Source organism: Symphodus melops, assembly GCF_947650265.1.
Source record: "Symphodus melops genome assembly, chromosome: 18".
NCBI classification, from domain to species: domain Eukaryota; kingdom Metazoa; phylum Chordata; class Actinopteri; order Labriformes; family Labridae; genus Symphodus; species Symphodus melops.
In genome coordinates this window covers 6,298,983-6,323,959 of record NC_136708.1, presented here as the reverse complement: position 1 = coordinate 6,323,959, position 24,977 = coordinate 6,298,983, and the positions used below count along the sequence as shown (strand labels likewise).

At 39.6% G+C, this 24,977-nt stretch overlaps 1 protein-coding gene across 1 annotated transcript in view; it reads right to left on the bottom strand.

Annotated features, from left to right (window-relative positions):
* kcng2 (potassium voltage-gated channel, subfamily G, member 2) overlaps positions 1-24,738 on the bottom strand; it is a 30,989-nt gene extending 6,251 nt beyond the window's left edge. The window contains exons 1-2 of the mRNA XM_079368698.1: positions 24,456-24,738; positions 14,354-15,253 (exon numbers count right to left, since the gene is read on the bottom strand). Of these exons, the coding sequence (XP_079224824.1) occupies positions 14,354-15,142 (789 nt within the window). The 5' untranslated portion in view covers positions 15,143-15,253; positions 24,456-24,738. The remainder of the gene's footprint in view (positions 1-14,353; positions 15,254-24,455) is intronic.
* Positions 24,739-24,977: the final 239 nt, after the last annotated feature.

Genomic DNA, 24,977 nt, shown 5'->3' with positions numbered 1-24,977 from the left:
TTTTCAACCAGGCATGAAAATCTAAGCAATCACAAAGGGACACATTTTTCACCCTGACATTACTTTTCCTGCAAGCCCCCGTATAAAACTATTTGAAGTCGCAGTGAGCCATGAAAGAATTAGGTAAAAGTCAAGAAAAATCTCAACCAGAGATGGTAAAATGGTAAATGGACTTCAGCTTGTATAGCGCTTTTCTAGTCTTTCTAGTCTACACCTACCCATCACACCTACCCATTCACACTGATGGGCTGGATATGTGGCCCATCCAGTATCTATACATTCACGCCACATTCATACGCCCCAGACGCAGCAGGGGGAGCAATTTGGGGTTAAGTGTCTTGCCCAAGGACACATCGGACATGTTGCTCGCAGGAGCTGGGGATCGAACCCTCAACCTTCCGATTGAGGGGGCGACGACTCTACCAACTGAGCCACAGCCGCCCTCATACATATATATATATATATATATATATATATATATATATATATATACACATATATACACACACACACACACCTCTTTTGACCAGCTTTACTGTATAATTTAGAACCATACAGCATACTTGAAGCTCTGCCACTGCAGCACAAATTCAAATTAGCACTCAAATCCTCCCTCCAGCCACATGCTATCATTTTCTATCCAAATTATTGTGACTCTTAAGCCAAAACGAAACACACTTATGTCCAATTCCTTGAGGAGCTCACTCAATTACACATGTTTACAAGTACTTCTACACTTCCTCTGTCATCTGCTCTTCTGCATACACAAGGGAGCCTGCGTTGCTTGTGACACACTGCAACAGACACTGTCCCTCTCTTGTAATTTGGGCATCTTATTTGTATTGTTTCTGGCTGAGTGCATTTTTCCCCCTTCTGCCCCTCTGTTTTCTACACTGACAGTCCTCTGACGTGCACACAGAAGATCAAATTAAGAGAACACGATTAGCTGTCTGAGCGATCATAGGACTTTGACCCTGTCACAATGCAGGAACCATGTAAGAAGCCACGTCTCGCCTCTGATCCCACAGATGAGTTGGAGTTGGCGTGAGTCACAAACAGTCAGACATCAAGTACTGAGCTGGTGTCTTAAAAACACCCAAGCTTTTAATGGATTTATTTACCACTCTCATTCATCCACCTGACTGGCTTCTGCTGTGTGTACTGGGAGTGTTCGTTCTACTGGCCAGATTGAGTTTCCCTTCCTTCCAGACACCACTTTATATGCTTCTACAAAAGCAAGTATCCCATTATAAAACAATAAGTTGATTGTGTGCGTATCCTCCCGATTTATGGTCCACCTTGTAGTTTTCTATCCCTGAGAACAGATGGGAGATTTATGGTAATATACACAAAATCAGAATTTTACAGCCAGTGTTTGAAATGTTTCGATGCAACCCTGATGAAATAACAGATAAAAAGATACATTTCTCTAAAAAAAAAAAAAGTGTTCTTCTCCTGTTGACGTAATGTGATGTTCATTAAATAATCAGCTGTCAGGGAAGTGTGTTCATCAATATTTTATTGAATTGAGACCTATTACTAAACAGAGGATGAAAGGAGGTGTATTACGAGCAGTTGGTGCTGAAGATGTTTTCTTTTTTCCTCATCTTATATTGCTTACTTACATGCTTTACACAAAGCAAACACTTATTTAGGATATGCACTAAAAGACTTGCATGTCGATGTTTTACAGTTGACATTGATATAATGTAATTTACTGTAGACTGAAATTCTACACAATTCACTTTGAGGATAGTGATGTGCTTGGTGCTTCTTGCAAAAAAGCTTGGAGATGCTTAAATAGATGTGAAGGAAACATTTTAATGCATCCAATTAAAGCAATAAATTCTCAGTGTGAAACGAGCGGCAACCTCTGGTGTTGACGCAGGTGGAAGGAGAAAAATTCTACAGTGTGTCGAGTGTTCGCTTGAGGCTGGCTGCAGAAACACTGGTAGTCACATACACACCCAATAAAAAAGCCAGTGTGTAAGCATAAATTAACATGGTTTCAGTCTGATTCAATGAGTGAAATTGGTCTAGTTAGATCATGAGTGGATCAGCACACTATATGGGGCCAAGAAGGTTTTGAAAACTATTCAATTAGATTTTATGAAAGATAAGTGCTATTCACAATAAGGCGTGAAGCTGAGCTGATTGACAGGTGGACGTGACGTCACAATCCGTCAAGAGGCTAAAAACCTGCCTCAGCTCCAGCTCTAAGCCTGTCGTTAGGCAGACTGAAAGCTTGGTTTCGTCATTTCCTGCATGGTGTCGGCCATCGGTTTGACTGCAGCAACAGATGGGTGATGTCGTTCAGGCTTCAACCCTTAATATTTACCTTATGTGGTGTTGAGAAACACCAGCATTGCCGTGATAGCACAAGAAGCCCTTTTCCCAACACACACAAATATTTGTCCTCTTCTTCATTTTTCTTCCACTGTATTGTGTTGCCCAAGTTATATTCAGAAAGACATCACTCCTACTATGAGATGCCATTTGAGCTACTTCTAGTCTGTAGTTTTCTTTTTTTTTATTTCTTTATTTATTAGCTAATTTCCAATTTTAAATTGAGTCTGGGATTCTCTTTCTTGCCACAAAGTTTTTTAGTGTACATGTCAAATGATAGATCAAGTGCCAGAAGATAAACAGATTTTGCAGCGAGCCCCCTGAGACACAAACAACATTGGCAACAACTGCAGGAATTTCTACACAGTGTATTATATCCCAAACTGAGTCAGAAGGAATTTGCTTAAAACAGCAGAGCAGTCCCTTCAACTCGATGTGCAAATGCCAAACCAACTGCTTGAGCATATAAATGAAGCTTTTCAAGTTGTGCAGCAGAAAATGTTACATTTGAACACGCACTAAATCCACCTCAACTGTTCAGACAGTACAATTTGATTTTAGAGAGAGATCAAGATGATGAAACATTTACACATTCCCAGCTTACTTTCTCATCTTTAATTCAAAGCTTTAAACGTTTAGGAGAGACAAACGTTGTGTTAGCTACCTAGGTTTAATATTGATGAATTCTAAAATAAGGCTTATTAAACCAGGGTCACAAGGTTGTCATGACAATACTACAACAAAGATGCAAAAGAAAGTACAAAATATGTACCTGGAGTACGAAAATGAACATAAACAGGGTTATAGAAAACCCTGCCAGTACAGCTGACTTTTTTAAGACTCTAAACTAGGGCACTGACTCAGCTGATTTGATATTGAGTGGGAGTTTGATCCACAGCATTGGCGCTAAAACAGTAAAAGCAAGATTCCCTCCCATTTGTTTAAATCCTGGATCCTGGTACTCTGTACAACATTTGAGTCTGTGATTTGAGGGACCTGAAGAGAGACACAAAAAGTTTTGAGTTTTGTCATTTTAACCAAAGGCAGACAATGTAGAGATTTAAAAGTAATCAATAGAATCGTACCTCTGAAACCGGAAGCCAGTGTAATGGTTGGGACTGGAATTCCCTACGTGAAGAGAGAGTCCGAGCATCCTTAACAACTGCACACTGATAACTGCTGCATATTTTAGACAGACGATGTCATTTATTTTATGTTTACTGCAGATGTTACCCTATCGAATCCTAACTCTTGTTGGGCAGCTTATTTAAATTAGCATGCAAGTGTGTCTTATTATCACTGCACACAGAGTAAAACTGATGTGAGAGAGTGATGGGAGTATGCGTCATTAATGTTTACAGGTACTGTATATGACAAACTGATTATCTACGATCTATAACAAACCAGCAAATATCTTACTTGTTTTCATATAACATCAGTATGCAAAGCAGGTTGCATTTGCATAAAACACAAGCAGAATTCGTGTCCCTTTATAATGCACTTTATGTAAACTGGATACTTTGAGAAGCCCAGAGTGGAAATATTGTGTACTTGTGTCTAATTATAGTCCTGTAAAAGACTGACAACCTGTCCATGATAACATATAACTCACCCAGTGCATGCTGTGACAGGCTCCCCCCACAGTTAATGATATATTCAAAAACCATTAGTGCTTATTTAACCTGTCAGCACATGGACTCTTGCTTGTCCATCGCATATACTGTCAAGTTTAATTACCTATATACTTATCTTAAGTCCTTTTCTATTTGGTGTCACATGAACTCTGTGGCACCAAATGTTAGGTTGACACTAAAAATAAATGTTAAAAATTGGGTTACGGAGAAGGAGAAACACACCATTTTCCAAAAGACAGGATAGAGAGAAACATGCCTCAGGGAGAAATCTGGAGCTCACAGTAGTAATTGTACACAAATTATCAGCAAAAAGACCAATGTATCCACTAAGTTAATATCTTAGTGACCTGTTCTGTATCTAATCATATTTTCAAATGACCAAATAATAATATATTTTCTCAACATTGTCCTTACAAATTAGGCCGTCTGATCCTCGGTTAAGCTCCTCTGATGGTTTCCTTACATGATTAGGATGCAGAAACTTCAAGGTAATCCTGCTCATACTCAGATTCAATAATTAGAAAATGTCTGAAACTTTTTGAAGATTTCAATAATCATATAGTATACCGCAAGATGAGGACGCTCTGCTGCCACAGAGTGAGAGTGATCCATTTTTTTTGTTATTAAGGAAATTTATTTTTTCATCAATGGAGTGCAAACACTGACTCATAAACACTCAACACTGGCTTCAACCCAAGCAGTTTTGTTGCTTGTCAATATATATTTATTGCCGTCAGTTCTTTGGGGAGGGCAGAGGAACTTTATGGCCCGACTGCTTTCTGCTCTCTTCCTGGACCAGGATAGTTTAGCCGCTTAAATCTTCAAACCCCAGATGATTAGCAGGTCTCAGAAATCTACCATGATGTTCCCTGTCTTAAAGCCACACATTTACCGACCTTAATGCATGCGTGTCACCTGCATCTAGTGTTGTATTTTCACTTCTGAACACATTAATGCTGTTCCCTCTGGACACCAGATAATGGTATCATGAATAGCCCGATGTCTACTTCACTCTGCAACAAAGACCACCGTGTCTTCACATTATAAGCCTAATACACTGTCATTTATTTTATGTTTACTGCAGATATGACAGCACAAATTCCACATGGGGGTCATTATTTTATTACTTCATTTGTAATCTAATCTAAAGTATCACAGATATTGATGGCTCATGAATATCCACTTGTGCTTCTTTACAGCTCTAAAAATGTATTTTAAGTTTAATATTATTAAGCAAGGATTGATTGAGAACTGATTTAACAATATGTGTTGGCAGGAAGAATGTTCTGAATTCAATGGGCAAGGATTTTGCAACTCAATTAAGCTGAAAATAAGATCCTTTAAACTCAACATTGTTCCACATGTGCAGGACATATAAACAACTTAAATCAAGGGACTCAAAATCCCAACTGTGTTTTGATTAGATATCAGCAAAACTACACCCTCATACCCCTAGGAGATCATGACTCAACATCCCTCTGCTTAGCCAGACAGCAAAGATGACAAAGTGGTCAAACAGAAGAAAAAAAATCTATAAAAAAAACAAAAAAACATTTTGGACAATACCGGATGTTGTCTTATTGGCAGAGAGACTGGCATTAGCAAACCCCTCATGGTAACAAGAGAGAGATTTTCTAATACTTTAAGTCAATGACGTTTCCTCTTCATGCGTTGAGTGGCTGTTCAGCTGGGGATGTTCCAGCTCCACAGGGAGGAGCAATTAGAGCAAGCTCAACTGAAACGTTATTGTTCACAGGAAGTAACCAAAAGGTTGATGAAATACATTTCCAACCATTTTACTCACTGCTTCAATGCTCAATAGGTTAAAAAATTGAATGCACTAAACTGCTAAAACACAAAGGAAAGCAGGATTCTCGTTGGGGTAAAAGGATTTGGATATTATGGTAGTTGTAGGGTACTAGTGAGATCAATATTCAAACAGTCCATTAACCTTTAGCCCAATTCTATAGGCTCAGTTCATCCATACTAAATGAATATCCTAAAACTAATGTTTTTCTCCAGCTTTGTGCTCCATCTCAAGGTCTCATTCACAAATCATACAGCAGCAATAATATTCAAGCCTAAACACGCCCATACAGCTGAACCGCTCCATGTAGTATGCTCTTGCCTTTCTTCTGAATGTTGACAGATGTGCTGTAACCTGCAGGGCAGGGCTGTGTTATCATGCTAACAGAGCTGCACTGAGATGATGAACTAGGAGATAGGACTAAGCAACTGATAGCACTTATATCGTTAGGATATGAGCATCTGCAATAAATACATTGCAAAACAATGATTTTTATCGCACGGATAAATCAAACTTTAGGTTCTGACTACCGTAGATTTCTCACTCTGCATGTGTACATTGCATGTGTACATTGCACCAATTGGTTGCAACTACTGCACTACAACAATCAGTGTTGTAGTGCAGGGTATACGCAGGTATACAGTTTACATCCACTTATATCTAATCTTGCTACAGAGGAGTGATGTCAAACAGATGTTTCATTTAGACCAGAGGGGAATATTTGGAAAGGTGGAAGATGGGTATAAGTGGTTTGATTAATTCAGAAAAATATTGAATTTACAACTTCTATTCTTTTACAAATGAAACACACATTTTCCAAGGAACGGCTGATTGCAATTAATAGCCCAGTTATTTTCAAGGGAATTTACAGCCTTCACAAAGTTTATTACATTGGTCTCAAAGAGTTCCTGTGATGATTTAATGGTTTAGTTTTTGGTAAAAATCAAATGGCACAAATTTAAAGCTCCTGCAGGAACACTTGGTGGCCCCCTGTGAACAAACGTGAACCACTGATCTCTTTCTTGAACTTGTCCTCAACCTGCAAAAGCAGACTTTTGTGTTGGAAAATCTTATCAATTTGCTATAATATATCACTCACTGTAAATCTTTGCCTTGCAAAACCCAAAGACTGTTTTCACATCATGCTGAATTAACTATTGCCTGATATCGTACCATAAACAGCTCTATAGAAAATACATTAGATAATCAATCTGTTCGCTGACGGTCTGTTTTGATTGAAAGTCACAAAGAAGCATCAGAATTATTTCAGCCCGTTTCTTTTCCATCTAAAACCTCCACAGAAGCTTTAAAGAATCCCCACGATGAAACCCAGTGTGACACATCAAGAATAAATTAGGATACATTTACAGAATTCCAAATTGACAACCGCTGACTTGTATGCAAAGCAGAAAAAATGCATCCAACACAGCTTTATAAAGCGTCACATGTCCGTGAAATACATTTTCATGACTCTTCACATCATGAACCTGACAATTCAGAGGGTTTGATTAAATTTGAGCTTTAATTGCAATATTCCCCATTTTGATTTACAGTTTGTACTTAAAAGAGAAATCAGTCCTCTCCTCGACAAAAATGATTCACCAAACATTGGAATCGTCAGCTCCATGATGGATTGCACATTAGTTTGGATCTGAACAGCAGTATTTTTACTCTCGGACAGTACAGGGAGAATGAATGATGTGCAACTCATATTTTCAGCATAGACAGAATTCTCTAAATTTTCCTTCTGCTTTATGCACACATTTATCTTCCACCCCTCCACACCCTCTGAGCTCCAGCTTTCTTCTTTGATGATATATTACTTGGGTAGGGTTGTACTTTAAAGTGGCAAGGATTTACATATGAATGGAGTGTTCAGAGCTCTGAGGCACAAGCAAAGTCACTGAAAGGTGAGAGCCACAGTCGGGCTCTTTCTGGTGATAAATGGGACGAGAACACGTTTTTTTAAAAGATCCTTACGGGAACAGAGTGAGAGATTGTGAAGAAAGAAATCAACAAACACTTGAGATTCTTAATCCTCTATTCATTCAGAGGGTGAGGAAGAGGGACCATGAAATGTGAAATGCATTATTGCTTATTCTTTGTCTTGTGCGTGTTGGAGAAGGGGGATAGAGAGAGGTCTCCCAGCCACTGAATGCTTTTCTAAGAGCCACATTAGATTAGACAGTGAGGATAAGTGCTTTCCTATGCATGCAGCTTTTGAAAAAATATCGAAGAACTGTCTCCTCCATCTCTAAAGACTTCTAAACGTGTCCACTTTCTGAGTTAAAGTTGGGTTGCCCTCCTGTTTCAAAGTGCAATTTAATTTAGACTGGAATCCACATGTCTGACTGCTTCATAAGAAGATTTCATTTACTGGCATATTAAAATGTTGTGATGCTTTAAGTGTATTTTATGCCTCGCATGATGGTCGGTGAAAGGGGTCTTTCCTGCTGACAGACCAAGAAGAATCAGAAGCAACCAACTCTGCTGTTGCCCTCAACTCTAATAAATTGCACCAACATGACTCGTTGCATTGTCTATGTTTTCTGGCCTCCAACTTTACAATTGTTGGTTTATTAATGGACCACATGTAGTGAGTTTTACCCACAGCAGGCAACTGTAACTGCTAAGATGCTAAACTTCCTGTATCGTTACAAAGGAGACATTTGAAATTAGCTTTCTTGTGAACATATTGCATCTAAAATATGGTATATTTTAGCCTGTGAATCTGGAACTGATTTCTTATCAACTAAAAAAACTCTCACTGTGATGTTTTTTTTTTCTTCTAAATGTATGAAAGGCAGCTTCTTTCATCAAAAAAACCCTCTACTAGCTCTGCACTTCCTGTCTATAAAGAGTGTGTTGCATTCACATGGAGAATGAAAATCAGTTTTTTTTACCAAATTTACGAGGTAATGATCTCTGAATCACGAGTTAGGTTTATATGACTTATTAAGATGTTCGTCTTATTACTATAATTATTGGAATTATGATTTATGAAGTGTTTGCATTTCTCGGTACAACGGCAGCATGACGGCTCACTCTGTGGGGATCCAGTATTTTCATCTGTTGCCTTAATGCCTCTCGAGTCCCTACATAGCAAACCTTAATGCATTTTAGACGCAACATGATACATCAGTGAAGCATGTCTCATTAGAGCTGATCCTGACAGCTCAAACTTAGGTTAGCATCTGAACTGCAAAGATCTAAGGTGCTTCTGCAAAGTTACTACATAAAACAATATCATCTATATATATCTCTCATCTCCTTTTGATTCAAACCAAAACAAATCTGGGTTAAACTAAACAGTCTGGCTAGTTATTTTTAGGTTTGCTACATTATGTGAGCTTCAGTTGGGTTTGGAGATATTTGTCTAATCAGAAAAATTGGTCAGAATTTCGATTTTTTTGCATCCTTCATTAACACGCGACTCAAAATTCAGAGAAATTACCTCATTAATTCAGAAAAACAGAGCATGTTTATATTTTCTCATTCTAATGAAATGCGCTTTCGTACCTGCCTGATTACAAATGGCAGCCAGATGAGAGTGTGGAGTCAGCAGCTCTCAGCGGCTTCTCTGCAGTACCACCAAATCAGCTAAAAGTCAGGTGAAAAATTAATTTGTGTAAGAATTTCATTCAACTACTCAAGGTCAGTGCTGATGTTTCAGCGTAACCGTTTGGTGTGTGAATAGGAACCATAAGAAACCAAAAATTTAAAGTTAATTCTGTATTAAAAATAAGTTTATTGATGATAGCCTCTTCACTATTAAGCTGTTCCAAGGTTGGGAAAATGCAAATGTAGCTGTAGTGCTGGGTAATTAACTGAATTTCAATTTCAATTCCAATTTTGGATTCTCACGGTCATAAAAGCAAGATTTAACAATTACTGTCCCGATGCACGTTTTGTCCATAGGTTTTTATCATGTGTGGTAAAAGTTTCAGATTGTTTATTTTGTAATTAAGCAGCCCTATGTAGTCATATTATTTAAAGCTAAAATGTAAAGATAACTGCAATCAGATTAACTCCCAATTTCCACAAACAGTGTGCGCCACAGTTTGCCACACTACAATGATTGTGCTAACAATCTGTGCTTCCACAGCGGGCGCCCACTATGCTTTGCTCCGTTTTCAAGTCTTTTGTTTCATCCTATTTTTGACAGAGTATGCTGCAGGCATGCATCAAGCTGCACAGAACAGAACAACCCGGGCAGGAAGTCAGAAGAGGAAACGCACAGATCGTCCAGTCAATTTCAAAATAAAGCACAATATAAGAAGTAACAATCGTGTTTTCCATCACTTTATCAATACTATGTAAAAAAAAAAGGCACCAAATAAACAAGGCAACCTCAGAAAGACAAAGCAACATGTTTATTACTTTTCATCTTTCTGTGTGATCTTGTAGTCTGTGATGTGAGTACACCTGCTCGTGGCTGCACTCCGCACCATGGCGCACTGAGTTTGTGGAAATCTTGGGTAACATGCAGTGTTACTGAGAACTCAAAGTATCATGACAAAACAATACCATATAACAAATACGAAATATGACAAAAAATAAATGGGTATCTGATGAAACATTTATTTCATTAATTTCAAAAGCATAGTGAGATCTTAGCAGATGTCAACGACTGGCTACCAAAGCTAATGAGCATTAGGGAGCTGTGTAAATGAGGGGGAATGGTGGCTGAACTCAACTGAAAGACGTGGTAATGAGCCAAAGCAATTCAGCAAGTTGAGCTGGATCATGAACATGATCTGCTCTTTAAATGATTTGCCTGACATGTGTGTGAATAAAGAGCACGAATCACATCGGACAAACTCGTCTCCTGACCTGGTGTGAAGAGAGGAGACACTCCACGGTCAGTTCTGTCTGACACTATGGTACATGCCATGACTGCTGGATTATAACAACCGGCAGCCTAACACCCGGCTCTAACACCCAATTTTTCAAATTGAGTCATTGTGAGAAAATTCACTTTGTCTCTTTTTTTCATGCTTTATTCATTCATGAGCACACGGACCAACTTCCAGACAGCCTGAGGCTGTAAGTGCACTCACAATACTGTTCCAAGCAACGTTCTTTCACTGATGTGCCCTCTGATATTAACTGTCTTGGCATCCGCAATTGGCACGCAGTTTTGATTTGCCCTTTCAAGTGTTTATGGCAGTTGAGAAAATATGAAGAGGTGGAAGATTGTGGTTTGGATCCCTTTTGTTACGTTTGTTTTCAAAAGTTGACACAGCCACCTCATTATCCTCATTAACCCTTGTGTTTATGTCTTATCAGGAGGAGATTTTATCCTCCCTCCTAATGAACCACACATGAGTTCTTACTATTGTAAAGGTGTGTCTCTCTGGCTGGTTAATTAGTGCCTTGATTAAATTGTTTCCAAACATGAAGAATATTAAACACAGTGGGTCCCTTATCCCACCTGTTGCTCTTTAAAATGAAATGAAGCTGCAGATGCATACAGGCGTCTTATGACATATGACACTTAATTAGAGATGAAAATGAGATTATGCTTCAGCTGGTCTTCGTTCATCTTTCACTCGCTTTGTTGTCGTGATTGATTTTCTCTTTGAAGAACTTCTTGCTAACAATCCCTCCCCCCTACTGATGAAGACATCTTCGCCAGAGGAGGCTGCAGGGTTCTTCTTTAATCATACTCTGGTCTGCTGATGTCATTCAAGATGTGAATTAGTGCAACACAAAGACTCTGTGGAGCCAGATCTCTGAGGCCTTCTGAAGTCTCCAAGGCAAAGGAGGACATGAATAGGCTGGGGAGGATGACATCGTCAGCTTTAATATGCTTTTCTGCTCCACTTGTCAAAACCGGTGACAACATATGTAGTTAGTGGGAACAAAAGCCGGAGGTAGAAATATTTCTCCTTGTACAGGATGAAAGCTTAATGCAGCAACAAGTGGATGAGCTCTGCTCTCACTTTCAAACTTAATTAGCAGCTAGAGGCTGGTAGTTATGAGCACTATCTTCTATTTGTATTTTACGGCAAAAAGTAAAGCTTTGTTATATCATCGAACACTTCCTTAAAGATTTTTATGGCAGGTATTATCCAGTGCATCAAAAATAGTCAGAACAGATGTGTAGAAAACAGGGCAAAACATGTTGCAAACTGAACTGAACTGAGCTTCGTCAAGGTAAAGCATTAGTCTTGGTTCCTCAGCACAATAGAACAAAGCTGAAAATCCCCACTGGGATGAAAACAAGACAAGAATTCTGCCAGATGGTGCAAACCAGTACTGTACATTTTCTGGCCATTTGGTTCACTTTTTCTGACCTCGCTACAAAAAAATGAGCAGGCAACTGTTCAAGCATAATGGGCTACTCTTCAAGAAGCCACAAGAAAGGTTAACAAGGAGACAATGTGTAGATCAGGATTTTTTTTCGTAAGGTAGTTTGTCCAAACTTTAGCTATTCAATACTTTTCGATAACGTGCGTTTTAAAATGATGCAATTTCTATTATTTTAATGTTTGATAGTATTCAAAAGTACCAAAGCTATACAAAAACTTTGGATCTTCAGTAATATTGTGCCATGAGCAAAATGGAGAGTGCATCGTCTTAGTTGGTAGAGTCGGATATGTGCTGTTGCTCGGTTGGCAGTTGTCTCTCACAGAAAGTTGCGGGTTTGAAGATTGCATCAACATGTTTGATGTGTCCTTTGGCAATACACTTAACATCAAGTTTCTCCCACTGCTTCAGTCGTTGTAAATGTGTGTGAGTGGTTATTTCTGATGGTCACAGCCTGTACCATCAGTGTGTGAATGGGTAGTAAGTTTAAAAATGTGTTATTGTGACAGACCTTATTGTAGGTTCTAACTCAACTAACTCAAAATTAATAAGAATCTCTAAGTGTTTTGCAAAATGTTGAACTTTTACCAATTAAGTTTGACAAAGTATTTAAAAGTAAAATGTGTCCAAAAATAATACACTCACCATGATAACAGTGATTGTTAAAATTAAAAAAAACTGATTATGCAAATAAATTGCAGAAAACTACTCGTGCTAGTACAAGTAAACCAAATACAGTTTTTCAGTCATATTCTTAATCAAAAGCATCCGTGAGCAAAAAGAGAAAAAAAGTCTAAACTGCACAAATACTGTATGTTGCCATTGTTTTTGAACTGAAAAATTGGCAACATACTTGTGCAATTTAGACTGGAATTGTATTACATCAAAATCAAGAAATGACATAATATCCGGTGCCTAGAATTTATATTTTTGTTGCCATGGTTTTGAATCAGGTATCTTGGGGTTTAATCGTTAGTAAAATCCCACCTAAGTTCAGAAATCTGGTATTGTGATCCTACTACTTCTTCAGGTGTAACATATTTACTTGTTGTTTCTTAATTAAAAACCTGGTGTTAGATATACATATTATCCTTAGATTGCAAAACAGATACATTTGAAGAGTCAATAAACTAAATATGTAGGATTTTAGAGCACCACTGTAAACATGCATCCATACATATGGATCCATTGCAGCTCTTAATTTGTTTACCGGTCAGCTGGTCTCACTGAGATTTGGGTAAACAAGCCTTGTACAGTACGGATTGAGGCTTCATGGCTTTAATTTGCATAATCATTGCGTCGTCTTATAACAAATGCAAACCTACTTCATATTCATTTGAGCTTATTTCACATTCATTTTTGGAAGCAGGTCAAATCAACATCATGGGGAGAATATCAGTGGGATTTGACAGAACGGAAGCCCAAAACCAACAGAGATTATTCATTTCAAGATGTTTGAATAAACAGCATTTTTTAGCACATCGTGATGTTCTGTTTTCACCGTCAATTACTGCATGCATTTGGGAGAACATGGATTTCGTGTTGCTATCAAGGACCTCATGCTGCAGAAACAGTGAAGGGAGCAACACAATAATCTGGTATTCAGGAGAATGGATTAGAAGCCTCAGTGTCCCTGAGCCTTCCCCTCTGTCACTATGATTTACAATGAAGCCCAGGAAGACTCTGTATGTGGGCAGCTGCATCAACATAATCTGAATCCTACTGTAGCAGCTGTAAAGCATTCACATCCCCGAGGCTGCTGCAGGAAAAGGAACCCAGGGACCTGAATGCCTTTAGTTCAAAGTTATGTTTGTTGCATCGTGCCAGAACCTTAGTGTTTGTCTTCCACATCGGTTCATGTCACTTTATTAACTTTTGTTCTGCAGTTAGAAGCCACACAGAGCTCTGTCTGACTGTGAGAGCAGTACATTGTTATCTATTCTAAGTAAAACTTAACTTTTAAATAAAAAATATTGAATAAATGTGATAATTTGATTCTGTCCTGCCTACCGAATTCAGACAGGAATTACTTTGTAACATTTGTGTAATGACAATGGTGGACAAATGGTTCTAATGTTGAATGCTGCTGCATTTGCTGAAGCATAAAACATGTGCAGTAACCGTAAGATCATTCCAGACACTTCATAAAAGGGAACCACATGAGTTTGGATGCAGAGTGTAACTGATGTAAATCTGTGAATGAAGAAAGTTATGACTTAAAGTGATCGAAGTTAAAGAGACTGAGTGAACTCACCCTCTCCTCCTCCTCTCTGAGATCTGGCATGGTGCTGACACACAGCGTCACAGTAGTTATGGCTACGAATATCACCGACAAACAGGCAAAGATCTTCCCTGGCAGGCCAGAGTGGGGGTTCTCCACCATGTCCCGCAGTCTTGGCATGCAGCCTCCTGCACGGGTCTCTTCATGCATCACCACTCCAGGAAGCTGCTGGCTTTCATCGCAGGACTGGGGCGAGGTCAGCTCGGCCTCCTCCTCCTCTAGCCTCTGCAGCTCCTTGTACTCCTCCTGCCGCAGACGCAGCTTCCTGAGGCAGCACCAGTCCAGGTTGTTCTCCTCCACCCCCCAATACAGCAGCTCCTCCTGAAAGGACAGGGCACACATCTCCCTCAGCAGCCGTAGCTTTCCTGCAGCTAAGAAAGAGACTATGGTGCGGAAAGCAGACGGGCTGCGGTCAAAGAAATACTCATTTCGGCTGCCATCGTAGTCGTCGCACAAATCCATGATCTCGGCCTCACTGCTACAGCTGCGCAGCTTGCCTAGCCGTGTCAGGGGGAACTCCTCCAGTGTTGACCAGGGAATGCGGTACTTGATGCCCCCAACGTTGATCATGGCTGCCCCGTCAGCCAGGCCGATCTCATCTCCATCCTGCTGGCGAGGCTGGGACTGAAGTAGTAGCTGAGCTCGTTTGTAGAACAAACCCTTCTTGGAGGTGACCTCCTTAGGGTTCTTCACAGGGTTGAAGTGATAGGGGGTGAACTGGTGCTCAGTGCTGCCAGCGAGGAATGCCACTTCCTGGTACATTCCTGCTACTCTGCTGGGGGACCCTGTCCTGCACGGTGTGATGGAAAGGAGCTTTGCAGGGTTTGTAAGGTGACTGGTAGCTCGTCACCCATTCAGCAACACAGTACGAGTCTGTAAGAAAAAAAAGACAAGTTTTTAATTATTTAGTGTTTTTACAAAACAAGACTGCAGGCCTCAATTTTGTCCATCACCCATCGCTTCCTCTTTTTGTCTCTTTTGCATCAAACATCCAGACGTCACTACACGGAAGTTCTGAAGGCGGTTGTGTGTGTGAATTTTTGTAACCCCTAAAAACAGACAATTGGAACATTCCTTCTGTCTTTAGGAAGCAATAAACAACTTGATGTTAGAATGTTTTCAGCCCATCTCAAATACAGAACCATAAATACCTTTGATAATGTTATTGAACCCTCACATTTGAAAGCTTAAGTTTTTGTTAACATGGAATGTCAAATGCTTAAGTAGTCAGAAGAACGACTTCTTGGCGAGGCAGCATTTTCAGTGTGGCAATTGACATCATTGGAGCTCTCTGCAGTAACAGATGGTTGACGTCCCTTAGGCTGCGTCCATTTACAATCTATGGTGAAAATGTCATCTACCAAACATGCACAGTTGCACAACGTCTCCATTTGGAAAAGGCAAAGTTCACATTAAAGTGCTTCCAGATACCGAGCCTCACCCATTACTGGTGAAATAAAAACTTCAAAAATGTGTTCACTCATTGTTGCTGATCATGACATATGCAATCAATATTTGTGTGGGCCTCCTCTGACTGAGGAAACAGACAGCCAGAGACTTCAAAACAAACCAAGCTACTGCTTATTACAATTCTTGTTTGATTGAAAAGAGAACAGTGCAATGTAAATCACTTTACAAATCAAAACAAGCAGTAATTAATGATTTTTCTTTTAATTAAATGCATCAGCAATGCATTAACTGAGACAGGATTGCGTTTAAAACTAGAAAATCAAGAGATTCATTTTGTGCTAATCACAGCACAAAGAAGAAGAAAAAGCAGTGAGATCTGAAGTACCACATACTTTAAAGTACACATGTCCGATGTTTTATGTATGTAGTCATGGTTTATTCATTGTTCATCTTATACGAACACGCAGCTTCTGTAACAATGTATTATTCACTCCAGACTTTTCTGTCAACATGAAAAAAAGTCTTTATACTGCAGATCAAAAGGACAACTTCTGCAAGGAGTGCTGACTTGACGGTGCGGCAAGTCATATTTATCCTACACAAAGAACAACTGTTATCCCAATGCACGCGTTGCATTAAATACTGATGATAACTGCAGAATTAACAAAGGATAATAAGTTTACATTTTGTTGTGAGATTGATTTACTTTTACTGTTTGTGGCCAATAAAAAAAGTTTAGGTTGCAACACAGAAAGTGTACTCCGAATCTGTGATTAAAACAACAGCATCATCAAGAAGAGATTGACCATCAGGTGCACCAGTATCCTCATGGAAAGTGTGCATAACCCATGTACGAGAGGGATTATGCCTCCGAGTGTGCAGCCTGTGTTCAAATTCCACCTTAAGCTCCATTCCCGCATGTCATTCCCCACTTTCTCACCTTCATTTCTGACTCTAAAGCTACTGCTCTATCTCTAAAATAAAGGCTTACAAAGCCCCAAATAAAAGCTTAAAAAAGAAAAAAAAAAAAAAAAGAAGAGATTGACTTTAAGAAAGCGAAGGAAAGATCGACCCCTAACAGGTCTTATAGACATGCTGATGCACTTTAGCTGTCGACCCAATATGACAGGACTTTATGAGTCAAACAACTATTGAATTGTAATCAAAACAACATGACTAATGACTTAATGGACAGGTTTGGATTGATTGTGACCAAAGCTACTATCGTCAAACACTGACTGTGGAGTTGCTTGTTTCCAACATCTGTTCTAATCTGCCTTTAAAAATAAGATCATCCAGAATCCTACTTACTGACACACTTTGATAGTATATACTGACATTTTGAGTAATGTAGATTTTTTCCATTGGGAAAATAAACTGATACATATGAAGACATGAGAAGAGACTGAGCACCACAGCTTTAGAGGCTGAGGAAACATTTGCCAAAAGAACTTGAGACTTTTTTTTTTAAAGAAAGTTGGATACATCCCTCCTACAAAAAAAAATAAAAAATCAAGTGACAATGAACAAGAAAAGGCTGCTTTTTAAGTTTCTGACATTATGACAGTGGTTTGCAGGCTCCTGCTGTTTTGGTGAATCAGACCAGTTTCATCACTCCACTTTCAAACTTGCCATTTGAAATGTGTCAGTCAGAAGGGATTGATTTGGTTTTCACATCTTCTTAAAAAAAAAAAAAAGAAGATATTTGCACATTACACATTTGTGACGCCATTCTGTCTAAAGCTGAGATATTTCTTGTTTCATTAAACATTGCCTTCTGGATACAGCATCAAGGAAACACAGGATGAAAGTCCAACAACATGCCAGAGATCCTCAGGATCCTAAGGAGGAGTGTACTGGCCCTGAAGGCTGTGGAGCTGATGTAGGGAGGCTCACCACATCATCACAACAAATTAAGAGTAGCTAGCCTCTAGCAATCCTCAGAGTCTGCTCTACTGTTGTGAGGCCAATCATTTTAGAAACAGGCCCCTTTTCCCAGAGAGGGGGCAGAGTGCAGCACCTCTACAGCAACTCTGCAAAGTGGCTCTGACAGCAGCAGTTTATTGAGCATGACACGGCACCCAGGGGTGGCTTCAGGGGCACAGCAAGAATGAATTCAAGTTATATAGGAGGAAATCCATAAAAGGGCAAGCTGTCAAATATGGCTTCTTGAAGTCTGACATTTATGATCAGATATATTTATGAACAAGGTGTTTGCAGCAGATTGTGACCTTAAAAATATATTTCAGTTGAGTGTTTAGTCTTCATCAAAAGGCAGGGTTTGACATTTTGGAAAATTACATGTTTAGCTTCCTGTTTAACGCTGCATGATTTGATAAATTGCTCCCAGTATAGTTAGCTTAGCATTAAGTCTGCAAGCTGCGGAAACAACAGGCCTCTCTTTTACAGATTAGGACTGCATGAAAATCTGCACTGCTAAACATGCAGATGGAGATTTGACTTGACTGCAGTGTGCATAAATATGCTAACTTTACAGCCTATCTGCCTTTCTGCTGTAAAAAAAAGATTTTGCATGATCTGTCAAACATCGACTCTCCTATAAGCTTCCAAAATACCTTTCTAACCACCATAATAAAAAACACGTCTCCTTCACCAGACATTTTTTTTATTTGAGTTCAAGGTTGGAACCTTGTTAGGGTCAATTCAATTGCTTTAAAGTTGTTTCAGTGCAAGGTTGGCGTAATTTGTCCATATTGGCAGGTGCAACAGGATAGTGAAAGACAACCTAAATTGTCTTTAGTAGAGGTCTAATCAGGCACAATAACTGAAAACAGCTGTGCATGTAGGCCATTGGTGTTTTGGAGGCTATAATACTTTTAGGTCTTTTATTCAGAATTGTTATTTTTTTTATTCAGTTAGTGGTTTTAGGCAGTTGTAGCTGGTGTCTATTTTTGTTTGGAAAAGTGACAGGAAGGAGGTGCATTTTTTTGGCGTGAAGGATTGGGAACCATTGTCCAGAGGGTTAAGTAGTTTGTTGATTGTGGAAAATAATGATTTGTGGCTTTTGGAGCCAGACTGTATGAGCTGAGAGTAGCAGGTGAATCAGGCATTTTGTATGGCGGGATGTGGTCTTTGGATGCTACAGTGAGTCTTTCCAGTTGACCGGCACCAGTTTTCATGTGGCTGAGGTCTGGAGTGAAGGAAGGAGCAGAGTGAATTATAGAGTGAAAGATTGAAGTTTTGTATGGTTTGGTGATGGAAGATTCGTCATTTGTGACATTTTTTTCAATTCTTGAGATGTGCGGTCAGTTTATTCAACTTAAAACGTTGATGGCTGTTTTTGATAGGAATTGAAAATTAATCTATGGAGACAAAAACACAAGCAAAGCTTTGGCACAGAAAAGAAAATGTCAATATAGAAACCAAACCATTAATTTATTAGTGCACCAATCACATGTAATTTTGTGTAAAAATAGCTTTCATTTCAAGTACTTTACATCCCTCTTATCCTCATTAGCTGTGTTGAGTAGAGCAGATGAGGTCAGTCTTTTCCTTTCATCCTTAACATAAGAGGCTCTTTGCTGTGATCCAAATGGCCTTTGTGCGATTGTGTGCCGATTAAAAACATTACAAAATGTCTGTCTTCTTCCACACTGCTGCAGATGAAAGAAGATTCTTTAAAGGAACTACTATACCTGAAAAAGATGAAGTGCATTTTGACTCTGCATTGTTCTTTTACCATTTGCTGATGCAAATATAATTTGCATGCCTTTCTGCATAACTCCGCAGCCCATCCATCACAGATACATGTGCCTCCCCACATCCCCTCAATCTTCATCTGAGACAAGGCCTGAAGCACAAGTCTATTTTAAGGCAAAGAGATCTTGACCTGCTGCAAAGGCAGACTGATTGCTGCTCCTCAAAGTGACATTTTGTCTGTGACGATCTGTACTTAGAAACTTGAGAACAATAAAGTTCCTTGCCTGCGGAAGCAGAGCAGCAATAAGCAGAGAGAATACTATTTTATAACCAAGAAGGACACCAAATCTCTCCCTCCCTGGACTCTGACAATCATACAAAGAATAATTCTTAAAACTTAATCATACAGTAGGGGTCTGAGGGGTAGAGATGCAAAAGACACTTTTAGATCCTAAGTCACAGGAAGTAATTTTTGGACATTTTTGGATTGCTTAATTAATATTGATTGCATTTACAATGCCATTATTGAAAATGGCAAAACAATAATGTCTGGTTTCCACAGCATGAATTATTAATGGGCTAGTTTGGTTGATCCAAAAAGACAAGACATCCTTGCCTCAAAGCCCATTGTAAGAGCCTTATAACCTGGCAGGAACTGGGACTTTGACGGAGGCCACACAATAAATGGCAATGTTATGTATTGCAATTTCAGCATTTGAAATAAAAACATTAAAAAGTCGCAATAAAAAAAGGATGTGATCTTTAAGAGCAATGACAAAGGAGGAATTTACAATATAAGAATAAAATATTCTGCTTCTACTGAGCAAGTGTACATTTGACCTGTTGGATGGAGATATGAGTATAATATATAAGTTCATGATTCCACACCATGATAGGCTACAATAGTAAACGGACCTGTGCTTGTATAGTGCTTTTCTATTCTGACTACTTAAAGCATGTTTACTCCATATGTCAGGTTAACACCCGATCACACACTAATGGTGAAGTTGAGATGCTAAGTGGCCATCAGAAACAGTTAATCCCATTCATACACAGCCTACGACGAAGCAGCAGGAGCAATTCAGGGTCTCTTGCCCAAGGACGCATCGGACATGTTACTGAAGGAGCTGGGGATCGAACAACTAACTTTCCCTTTGAGAGACAACTGACTCTACAGACTGAGCAGCCAATCCCCATGATGATTAGATGAAGCTCAAGCTGGCTTTCAGCTACCCTCAGTTTAATTGGTGACAATTTAAGCTGTTTTCCCATATGCACTCTGGATAATATCGAGATAATTATGGGATGACTGCTCAAGAGATTCTCCTGACCAAGCCGTTCACACATGCACATCCCAGCTAGAGTCTATCCCTGTCAGAATTTCTGAGGTACGACGTGATGTAAAGAAAATCAAGGTGGAAATAGCAAACAAAGCAACAGAGTGCACTACACCACTCTATAATGACAATCTTTGCCTATATATCAATGCTATAGTTCAATGGAATGACATCAACAACAGAGCGGAGAACAACATCCAGATGAAAACAGCCATTTAATTACGTGCACGGAAATCGTAGCCGTCGTGTGCAGATACTATAGACCTTGCAGCAGTCAGTGTACAAACTCCTGCTCCTATTGGCTCGAGAGAATATGCTGCTGTGTTCTTACATGAGCTTAACCGGACTTTCTGCAGAAAAAAATACCACAGGTATGGCAGGAGAAACTACAAGTGAAGTCTGCACGAAAGATTCGGTAGTTTACGTTCACATATATTTGGGTAATCTGAGTTTTTCAGAAGATTTCCATGTGTGTGAAAAGAAGAGGTAAGACATATGCTCTTTGAATGTATTTTGGTGTAAGGAAGGACATGTTGCAAACTCTGGTTTTGTGAAAAACATTGCAGCAGATAGACAAAAAAACTGAGATGTAGCTAAATGCACACTTTAATATGGTTTACTTAATTTTGTTATTGTCCACTTTTCCTAGCTGCCTACAGCCGCTTTGCAAACTGGTGTTTAATGTAATGCCAAGTATTAAGTACAAGCTGAACAGAGCTCCTTAACAATTCTAAAATCCAAAGAGTTAGGGAAGATTGGAGGGGTTAGAGCAGTGGTTCTCAAATAGTGGGGCGCGGTGCGATACCTGGGGGGGCGCGTGTGACCCTGGGGAACAGGCTTTTTTTTTTGGCCGTACTAGTATAAAGTGTAATTGCGCATCCACTACAGTAGGCCGCAGTGGCGCTGTCATTGTTACTTCTGTCACGTTTGCGACAGTGCAACTTTTTACGACTTACAAGACAACAGGTTTGCCTTGGTTACCTTGGTTACCAGTGTTGAGTCAACAGAAAGCTCCAACTGCGTTCTGTCTAAAGCCTCCGTTATTCAACATAACAACCGCCAACATGAAAAAGTTTTTAACAGGGATGAAAAGAAAAGCGGAGAGAGACAAAGATAATGAGACAAAAGAAAGTCACCCGAAAGCTAAGACGAGGAAATACGACGAAGCGTATTTAGCGCTTGGCTTCACTGTCACTACAGTTGGAGAAGAGGAAAGACCGGTGTGTTTGTAGGTTTGACCATATGTCTTTCTTTTTTTCTTTTCTTTATTGTTAATAAGGATAAAATGTTATGCAGAGATGGATAGTCACGGTGGGGAGTGGGGGGCGCGAATAGTTTTCTTCTTGCTAGGGGGGGGCGTAACAGAAAATAATTGAGAAGCACTGGGTTAGAGGGAAGCGTTAGGGCTACATGTCCCTTTAAACTGAGATTCTTTACAGAGACGTTAAAAACCAAGTGTTATAATAAATCTCCCAGAATACCTCCAGTAACATCATCAAGTCTTTTTACCTAAATGCTCTCAATGACTTCTGATGACCTATCAGGGTCTTGAAGGGTCGTCCCATTTTGTAGGGGGGAGATTTCCACACTATCCCTTGTAAGGGGCAGAAATGGGACTGAGCTTTAAGACTTCCAGCTCACTTCTTCTGGCTAATTGGCCCATAATAAGGTTGGGTAGCTGCTTGGATGACCGAACCCAATAGTAGCCAATTTTATCACGACAATTTCTGTGTGATCAATAAAGCTCATTCATTTGCTCCCGTGAACAATTACAAATGGAAAGTCAAGATGCCTTTCAGGAGGGCAGTAAAGACAGTTATTCTTTGTTCAGCAAAAGTCTTTATTTCTTTCAGGTATTCATTTACTTTCCATGCATGCAGGCTGAACTCTCAGTCAGAAGCTTTTTCTTATCCGAGACCATTTTTGGCAGGACCTCTCTTTGCCCCCCCCCCAAAAAAAACTGATGAGAAATCGTTTATTCTTATCATATGACAAACCTATGGTTATGGTAGTTTACGGATTAAGGTACAACGACAAACTTGAAAAGATGAAGGTAAAGATCAAAGCTTGTATGATATTGGCATATTCCCTAAAAAAGGGGAGGATGCAACTGTTGCCTGGAAATGTCTCCTTCTATAAGTCACTGTGTTTTGCTCTTTAATAAGTGCACCATTACTCCTCCTGTACGTCTCTCATATTTTCCCAACGCTGTTACATGCTGACCATTTTTGGCCTTGTCATCATGCATTTTCTTTAAAGTCAGTTCCAAGTGATATATGACCCCACCCCCTTTTGCATGGGCCCAAACAAAGTACAAAATCATTCATTGTCACAGCTTGAGACTTCAGATCTTCATTCTCAGTCTATCAAACTGTTTATCAGTACCGCTTTTTGAATATTTCATATAAGAACCGTGAAAATCTCTAATTGAAAATTGAACCTGCTGTCTGAGCCTGACAGTCAGCGTCAGTCAGGAAACTCAAAGGGCTGGATGAAAGTGTGAAACAGTGGGGAGGAAATAACAGAATGAGTAAATTGCTGAAAGGGAAAGGATCTATTTGATGGTGAGCCAAGAAAGCGGAGAATGTGATGTTTGTGTGGAAGCACAGTCATTAGGACACAGAGTTTAGAGATCACAGCAAAATAGAAAAAAAAAGGACAACAGCCACCTACTCACAAACACATGAAATTGTGGCGTCACCCATCTCTTTTGTCTATTTCACCTTCTCATTTTGTTGCAGGTTCTTCTGTCCAAAATAAACTTTAGGCCCATAAGCACTCCACTTGCTCCAGACCAGGGGGACTAATGAGGGAAAAGAGCTGCTGTTTTATTTGGTTGCAGGGCAAATCTAAAGTTGAATTACACCATGACATAGCGAAGGCTGTCATATTTTGCACATCTGTTCCAATTAGTTTGTTCTCAACGGTTTCAAGGGCCCACCGGTGTGTGCTTTGACAGGAGGATAGACTGTGCAGGAGAGACGGGGAGCATTTGTCTCCTCACATTAACAGGTTAATGATCCCACACGGGAAAGCAGTGACATGTGTACATATGGACAATCAATAGAAGAAAGTAAGAGAGGGATGTCTCTCAGGCAGGATGGAGATTTTTAAAGCTTCTCATCTACTTATGTTGTAACTTACTTGCTCAAATTCTGACAAATCCCTTAAATCATGGACAATGCTCCAGAATGGTATGGACTGTCTGAAGAGGATGATGCACAATCACAGTTCTCGCTAGCACATGTTATGAAGGGAGAACTCTTGGAATTCAAAAGCTAACACGTAAAGCAAACGTGATGACAGGAGCTCTAAAATATGCTATAAGAATTGCATACATAAGACAGAAACATGACAACAGTTATATATACACCCTATTATAGGACTTGTAAAGAAATAAAAAATATCAGAGGACATTATGAAAGCATTTATTAGAACCATACTTCTCATTAGAAAAGCTATTACAGGGATAGAAAAAAGAAAAAAAAGTTTGTCACATTGATGAAATGAAAAAATGTAGATGTACTACATATTGTAATGTTCGTTCAGTCATTAGGAATTATTAACTCATATGGTTGCATGTAATTCGGCAACTTCATTTTCTGTGTGACTGAACTGAAGCAGAAAGAACCAGTGATGTGAAAAATAACCCTACTTGGTAGACTCACCCACTGTGTTGTTGTGTCCATCTGTTTCGGCTTGCTCGCACGGTCACAACTGTGAATATGCAGCATGCCTTTAAGTTTTCCACGCAGATGCTCTGGGACGTCGTCGAACAATTATTAACTCTAAAGTCGATTTTACAGCCTCTCACATGTCGCGTGGACTTTTTATTCATATATCTAAAAAAAAAAAAAGTCGCCGTAGAAACGCCTAAACCATAAACGCGGTTAAACGCGTGGAAAGCGCCAAACAATGCTGTGGTCCATAGCAGACGCGAAAGAGGAAAAGACTTTGTCAGACTGCTCCTCTCTGTGCAAAAGACGACATATGTTTGCAGAGGAGTGTGTGTAGTTTGAAGCAGGTGAAAGGCTGCTTCCTGCTCACTGGTGGTCACTCAGCTCACTGTTCACGCAGGTGCGTCTGGAGCTCCGCTGCGCTCTGCCCAACTCGATCTCTGGGAAACCACCAAGTGCCTCAGTACAATTTCACAGCGTCAGGGGGAGTGTTTTTTAGACGTTTCTTTTCAC